The sequence below is a fragment of the Crocuta crocuta genome, unplaced genomic scaffold (genome assembly GCF_008692635.1).
Source record: "Crocuta crocuta isolate KB4526 unplaced genomic scaffold, BGI_CrCroc_1.0 scaffold299, whole genome shotgun sequence".
Taxonomy (NCBI): domain Eukaryota; kingdom Metazoa; phylum Chordata; class Mammalia; order Carnivora; family Hyaenidae; genus Crocuta; species Crocuta crocuta.
The window spans coordinates 511,126-518,753 of record NW_027532747.1 but is presented as its reverse complement, the minus strand read 5'-3'; the positions used below and the strand labels follow the sequence as shown (position 1 = coordinate 518,753).

Sequence of the window (7,628 nt, the reverse complement as noted above, 5' to 3'; positions counted from 1 at the left end):
GGGGCCCTGCTGCCCGCCGCCTGCCGCCTGTTGCAGCCTGAGGAGGCAGGTCTCAGCCATCAACAGACTGGCCGAGGAGAACTTCTTCTTCTGGGACTATGGCAACGCCTTCCTGTTGGAGGCCCAGAGGGCAGGTGAGAGCTGATGGTCAGTGAGGGCGGGGCCGACACACCGGCCCTGGGATGGGCCGGGACGGCCCCGGGGAGGTGGGGGCCCCTGCCCGGGGCCTTCCGGAAGCTGGTCTTGCCAGGTCCTTGGCCTCTCTGGGCCTCAGTTTTTCCATTGGCCTTAAGAACATAAAGTACCGGGGCGCCTGGTGACCCAGTCGGTTACGTGTCTGACTTCGGCTCAGGTCATGATCTCGCGGTTCGTGGGTTCGAGCCCCGCGTCGGGCCCTGTGCTGACGGCTCAGAGCCTGGAGCCTGTTTCAGACTCTGTGTCTCCCTCTCTCTGCTTCTCCCTTGCTCATACTCTGTCTCTCTGTCTCTCTCAAAATTATATATATATAAAAAAGGAGAGACACAGTGGAAAGTCACCCCCCCACCCCATCTCTGGTGCCAGCGCCCCTCCTGAGTCCGAAGGTTCTGGTGTGGCTGTGGGGGCACAGCTGGGCGTGGCACACGGGGGCAAACGTGTAAATGCCCCCACCCGGCCCCACACTTGCTGTCTCCCTTCTTTCGAGTAAAAGAGACCTAGTGAGGCTTCCCTATCGAGCCTGGCCTCTTTGTCTGCCTCACCGTCCGGGGAGCGGCCCTCGCTCGGGGTGGGGGTGGGGCCGCCAGCCCTCAGACCCTCCAGGCGGGTTCTCTGCCTGCAGGAGCGGATGTGGAGAAGGAAGGCGCCACCAAGACGGAATTCCGCTACCCCTCGTACGTCCAGCACATCATGGGGTGAGTGACGGGTCACCTCCAGCAGCTGGGTCAGGTTGCAGACGTCCCCACATAGGGAGGCGCAGGAGGGAACCAGAGAGCGATGGCGCTGAGGGTGGAGGCCGCCGGGTCACGTGAAGGGGTTTGGGCTTAAGCAACACAGGGGCAGGGATGGGGGCCCTGCGGCCATCTGTGCACAGGACGGGCCCGAGAGGAAGGGCGAGGAGGAAGGCCCCCGTCTGCTCCTCAGGTGCCTCGTGGGGGAGGAGGCAGAGGCCTGGGGGGCTGTCCAGAGAGGAGGGGGCCCGGGGGCGGCTGGGCGCGTGCGGGGCCCAGGCCCCGGCACCTCTCGGCCTGGAGGCCACCCAGGAAGGTGAGCTCACCCAGGGCAAATCTGGCCAAGTCCCCACAGTTGGTGTTTCTCCCAACTGCCTGCTGTCAGCTCATGGTTTTCGGGTCGTCTTTGCAATCGTTGCGTGAGAAAGGCGTTTCTGCCTCTGCCTGCGCCCCAGCTCCCTGCCCTTGCAGCAAGAGTTGGGGAGGGNGGGAGGGCACAGCCAGGCGGGGGGGCCCCAAGGCCACGAAGCGTTTTCTCCCTTTGCAGAGACATCTTCTCCCAGGGGTTTGGGCCTTTCCGCTGGGTGTGTACGTCAGGGGACCCCCAGGACCTGGCCGTCACCGATCAGCTGGCCACGTCTGTGCTGGAGGAAGCAATTGCTGACGGAGGTGAGGCTGCAGGACAGGAGTGTTCACAGGCGGGTGGCCACCGTGGGCTCCAGAGCCGCCCGCCCCCTCGACGCAGCCCCGTCTCTGCTCATGCTCGGCCTGGCCCCTGTGGGCATGAGAGCACGTGGACTTGGGCTGGCGCCTGTTAGTGGCGCTTCTGATTCTTCGCAGCGGCCTTCAGGGCCCCACTCTGCGCTCCCCGTGGCAGTGGGGCCGTGGTCTCTGCGATCAGAGGGTGCTCTGCCTTCCCACGTGGATGGGGGTGCTCGTCCCGCTCTACCTGCCCCGCCCCTGGCTTAACCACAGTCCTTTCCTGTGTAGTGGACTTGACGTGGCTTCTCACGTGGAGAGGAGAAGGCAGGTGTTTTATGAAACTTCCTCAGCTGTCAGAACTCCCACCCACACTTCCCCGCAGCTTTTCCGCAGGTCAAGGGCACTTCTCTCCTCTCTGCTGTGTGGGTCCTTCTTTAAAAAAATTTTTTTAACATTTATTCATTTTTGAGAGAGAGAGAGAGCACGCGCGAGAGAGAGAGCGCGCGCGCGCGCACGCGCGCCAGTGGGGGAGGGGCAGATAGAGGGAGACACAGAATCCAATGCAGGCTCCAGGCTCCGAGCTGTCAGCACAGAGCCCAGTGCGGGGCTCGAACCCACATACAGTAAGATCAGGATCTGAGCTGAAGTCGGACGCTTCACCACTGAGCCCCCAGGCGCCCCTTGCATGGGTCCTTCAACCTTTGCTGCTTGTTCTCAGTCCCCAGGGCCGTTTGCCCCTGGGCTGCAGCCCACATCCAGGCTGGGTGGGCTGGAGTGGGTGCAGGGCTGGAGAAGGGGCAGGTCGGCAGGCTCCGGTGTGGGAAGAGCCAGGCGGGGGCTGGAGGGGGGACTCCTGGGAAGGAAGGGGTCCTCCAGGATGAAGCCCTGAGCTGTGGCGCCTGCTGGGGGCCCATGCAAGTACCGTCAGGGTGGCTGAGGTCCATCGAGGCAGCACGTGGAGCAGTGGCGGGCAGGTAACCTGACGCAGTAAAAGGCGGTAAAGTTATCAGGCAGGGATGACTTCTGAGCCTTAGCTTCATTTTAATAAAAAATTTTTAACAGTTAAATTTTTTTTATTTTTTTATTTTTAAAAATTAAAAATTTTTTTTTCTTACAAATAGTTTATTGTCAAGTTGGTTTCCATATAACACCCAGTGCTCATCCCCACAAGTGCCCTCCTCCATGCCCATCTCCCCCCTCCTCCCCCCACATCCATCAGTTAAATTTGAGCTGCCTGGGTGGCTCAGTCAGTTAAGCATCTGATTCTTGATTTCGGCTCATGTCATGATCCCAGCGTCATGGGATCCAGCCCCCCGCAGGGCTCCGGGCTGAGCGTGAAGCCTGCTTAAGGCCCTCTGTCTCCCGGGGCACCTGGGTGGCTCAGCTGGTTAAGTGTCCCCCTCTTGATTTCGGCTCAGGTCACGATCTCATGGTCTGTGAATTCAAGCCCCGTGTGCTGATGGTGCGGAGCCCACTGGGATCCTCTCCCTCTCTCTCTGCCCCTCCCCCACTCGTGCGTGCACTCTCTCCCTTTCTCTTTCAAAATAAATAAATAAGCAAAAAAGAGTCTCCTTCCCTCTGCCCCTCCCCTGCTGATGTGTGCGTGTGCACACATTCTCTCTCTCTAAAAATGTGTTAAGTCTATCTAATTGAGACTTTAATGGTGCCGGTGTCAACCACTGGGTCACACAGTTCCTGAGACTGAACAGTCTGCTCTCGTGAGCTGGTGGAAGGAGCTCGTGAACAACTCAGCCACCCCCCAACTCTACATGCGCCCCGCACGTAGGCTGACTGGCCTGTTCTACTGAGATCGTCCCAGCTCCTCTCCACCTCTGGGCCTTCGCACTTGCTGTTCCCTTTGCCTAGAATGCGGTTCCCTCAGATGTTTGCGGGGCTAGTTCCTTCTTAGCATTTAGGGTGCAGTTTGATGGTCCCCCAGCCCTCACCCTAGGGGCTGCTTCACCACACGTTTCCTCAACGGCTCCCAGCGGCCCCTGTGCCCGGCACGCAGTGAGGACTCAGGGGATGACTGCTGAGGGAATGGCTGTATCACACGCCTGCGCACTAATTCGTGTGACTGTTGGCACCACTGGTTCAGGAAGTCAGATGGCCCGGGGGGGCGGGGGGCGTCCTGATTCCACGCTGGGCTCCCCGGTGTCTGTGCCGAGCCCCGCGGGACAGGGGCTGCTGGCGCCGGCCACCCCGCCCTTTCTCCCTGCAGTGAACCCGGCTGTGAGGCTGCAGTATGTGGACAACATCCGCTGGATCCGGGAGGCCGCCAGGCACNCCCAGCCGGCTGTGGGTCCTTGGAGAGGTGGCCTGGGGCCCTGGGGGCAGTGACCAGGGTCGGCCAGGTGGTTGCTCGCCCAGTTGATTCGCAAACAGCTCTCTCGAGTCGGGCCGCCTGGCTTCTCGGCTGTGTGACCGGGGCGAGTGGCTCAGCCTCTCTGAGCCTCCCGTCTGTCTCAGCTGCGCAGTGGGGCTGCTGCTGGCGGTATGGGCCCTGGCGGTGCACGTGCTGGGAGCCGCCCTCCGGTGGCTGTCTGCGCACAAGGCGCTGCCGGGGCCAGGGCTAAGCAGAGGGCCCAGGAGTGCCCTGTGCACGTGAACGTGACTCAGGGTGGTGCCCGGTGGGGACAGCTTTACACTGTATCTCTGAGAAGCTGAGCTGTGAGTTTAGCCCTAAATGCCGGCCGTACGACAGCCCGTGACCGTGGGGGAGGCAGAGGACCAGCCAACGCATAGGCCCCGAGGCAGCAGTGGCCTTGGTGTTCTGAGGACAAACCATAAATGAGCATTTGGCTCGCGTGGCTTTGCCCCCAGACCCCAATAGCCCGATGCAGCCGCCACGTCCACACGAGTGTGTCCTTGGCCTGGGGGCCCCAGGGCCAGAAGGGGACTCCCTTGAGCACTGCCCGCGTGTCCTGGGCTTCTGGGGCCCAACACCCCCCACCGGAACCGCCACCTCCTTGCCCAGGGGCTTGCACGTGCGTTCCAGCCACAAAGATCCTGGGCCAACTCGGTGTCCCGAGTCTGACACACCCACCTGACGATGGGTGTTGAACTTGAGGGTCAGGGCCTCGGGGAGAATGGGGCAGGAGCAGATATGTGTGGGGCCAGCCCAGCGGGGGGCCTGGAGAAGAGAAGGACCCCGGCCTTGAGGGAGGGGCACGGACAGAGTGGGAGGGGCTGGCGGGAGGTTGGGAGGTCAGGGTCATGGACGAGCGGACTGTCTCTTCTGTGTTTGAGCTGGAGTTTTCCGGAGGCTGTGTTCTCCCTACTTGCTTCACGCTGCTCTTCATCTTACGAACGAAAGATGGCGATTGCCGAAGGCCGTCCTTTTTAAACATTTTAGTTGAGTTTCGTGTAAGGTTCACTCCTGACGGAGCTGGCGGTCCTGTGTCGGTTCCTCTCCAATTTTCTTTTTCTGGACCCAAGCCGTCCGAAAATCTCTGCAGTGCCACTTACACTGTAGTCCTTCCCACAAGGCTTTGAGGCAGCCGGGTGAGTGCAGCGTGGCCTTGGGTGGCACGTCACGAGGAAGCAAGGGGCCGCTCACCTGACCTTGTTTGCTGGCGGGGCCACCCAGACTGAGCGCAGGCGTCAGGCTTGTGGTCAGGGGTGGTCTGGCTCCATCACCAGTTCCTGAACCTTCCAGCCCATTCCAGATCCTCTTTGGAGAATCCAGGGTTTCTCAGCCTCAGAACTACTGATGTTTGGGGCCAAATCATTTTTTTTTTCATTTCGTATACCTTGACGTGAAATTTACCATATGAACCATTTCGAAGGTACAGCTCCGTGGCTTTAAGTCCACACTTACCTTGCATGTAACCATCAACACCGTCTATGTCCAGGCTTCTTCCATCTCCCAGACTGAAGCTCTGTCCCCGACCGACAGCGGCTCCCCCAGCCCCTGGCCCCCACCATCCTACCGTCTGTCTTTCTGTATTTGGCTACTTTAGGGACCTCGTATAAGTGGGGTCCTACAGTACTCGTCCTTTTGTTCGGCTCGCACCAAACGTGACGTCCTCAGGGTTCATCCGTGTTGTAGCCTGTGTCGGAGTCTCCTTCCTTTCGGAGGCTGGACGAGATTGCATTGTCTGCACAGGAGGCGTACACCTTGCTGATCCATTCATCCGTCAGCAGACACCTGGGTTGCTTCCACATCGCAGCTATTGTGAATAATGCTGCCGTGAACTTGGGGTGCGGATACCCGCGTGTGTGCCTGGGGACTTGGAAGCTCTCTGTCACGGGGGGGCCATTGCAGGACATGTAAGCCCCGCCCCTCCCCATGCCGACGGCACTCAACCAAGTCTCCAGCTGTTGCAAAAGTCATCCCGGCTGGGGCCCACCGTGCCAGAGAAGGACTCCTTTTTACTTGCGGAAGTCTCCACTTCCTGGGAGCCACCTCCCCAGGAGCTGCGTCCTGACGGATGAGTCCGCGGGCTCTCAGCCCTGCCGACGGCTTCCCCGGGCGGTCACGGGCAGGGTCACGGCCCCTGTGCCCCAGTTTTCTCCTGGGATGAGGATAATAGCAACTTCCTCACAAACTCACCAATGAGTGATGTGTGCAGAGTGCTTGTCGTTGAGCCGGGCACGATCCACAGTTGTACTAGGTGGTGGTGTTCTTGTCATTGGAGACTCAAGCAGGGTTTGCTCGTAAGAGGTCGCGTCCCTGAGATGGGCAGGTCAGGGTCTCAGAGGCCGCTCCTGGGGTTGACCCTTGAGGCCATGGGTCACGGAGGGACACCTGCAGCCCCAGACGGCACATTGACATGGGGGGGGGGTTGGCGTGACTGCCTGGTGGGCTGGACGTGGGGGTCTGCCTCAGGCCCACAGGCTGTAGATACACTCCTCGGGGTCCTCCATGACCTCCCCAGAGGGGCCATCGGGCTGCTGGTGGGACCCGTCACCCGCATCTCCCCAGGGGTATCACTAGGTCACTGGGGTGCCCCTCCCCTCCCTTCCTTTGCAGGTGGTGGGCTCCCAGGCGAGGATCCTGTACTCGGACCAGAAAGGCCGTGTGGCCATCGCCGTGGCCTTCAACCAAGCCATCGCCCGTGGGAAGATCAAGGTGACGCGTTCTGTGAAGGTTCCCTTGGGCCCCTGCCCTTCGGTGCCGGCCCTGCCCGGAGGCCCCGGGCTCTGTGTTTATGTCAGGTGGGGGCAGATAACCGGGCACTTGCAGTGATGACGCCTGTCCTCGAACCCAGCCTCTGACACATTCCCTGCTGTGCGACCTTGGGCGAGTCAGGTGCCCTTTCTGAGCCTCAGATGCCGTCTCGGTGAGAGGAGAATAACGTTAACCTCCAAGCCTGGGTGTGAGGATTATGCGAGTCAATTTCCATGCAAGCGTTTCCTACGTCGTCCTTGAAATCTCCTTTTGTAAACTGTGACAGGTCGCCCTGGCCTTCCCTCATTGACCTCCCGGTCAGCCAGCCTGCCCGGGAGGACGTGGGGCTCTGGGCACACTCCTCGGGGGCCCGCGACTCAGGCTCGTGCCACAGGGTTCTTGCTGGCGTCCGTCTGTTCGGGAGGGCCGGGATTAATGGTCAGACGTGAACGGGAAAGGAAGCTGGATGCATGTGAAGGCGGTCCCGGCGGGCGGCTGGGGGCAGCGAGGGCAGCCCCTCCCAGCCATCTGGGAGCGCTGCCGCAGCGCCACGCCGCCGCTCAGCCTGCTCACGACATGACGCGCTGCGCCGGGACTGCCACATCCAGGTCGCTCACATCCAGGCGTCGGCCAGCTGGCCTACAGAGCCGGGTCGTCATCATCCTTTCACTCCCCACGCTCGGCTGAGGGCCTCCGCTGTGCCAGGCTTGTGCTCAGGCACTGGGGACCGCGTGCAGAGAACAAAGTAGACAGGGTCCCGGCCTCGTCCACCCGCTGGGCAGGGGAACCGACAATGCAGGGTGAAGACAGATATTCACAGGGAACTTCAGATGGTGATGAACAGGAGAGGAAAATCAGTGGGGGTGGGGGGGTGGGGGTGCAGCGGG

The 7,628-nt window shown here is 61.1% G+C and overlaps 1 protein-coding gene across 1 annotated transcript in view; it reads left to right on the top strand.

Moving 5' to 3' along the window:
* UROC1 (urocanate hydratase 1) overlaps positions 1 to 7,628 on the top strand; it is a 33,178-nt gene that overhangs the window by 14,085 nt on the left and 11,465 nt on the right. Inside the window, exons 12-16 of the mRNA XM_077780817.1 lie at positions 37 to 134; positions 818 to 890; positions 1,474 to 1,595; positions 3,850 to 3,926; positions 6,604 to 6,702. Of these exons, the coding sequence (XP_077636943.1) occupies positions 37 to 134; positions 818 to 890; positions 1,474 to 1,595; positions 3,850 to 3,926; positions 6,604 to 6,702 (469 nt within the window). The remainder of the gene's footprint in view (positions 1 to 36; positions 135 to 817; positions 891 to 1,473; positions 1,596 to 3,849; positions 3,927 to 6,603; positions 6,703 to 7,628) is intronic.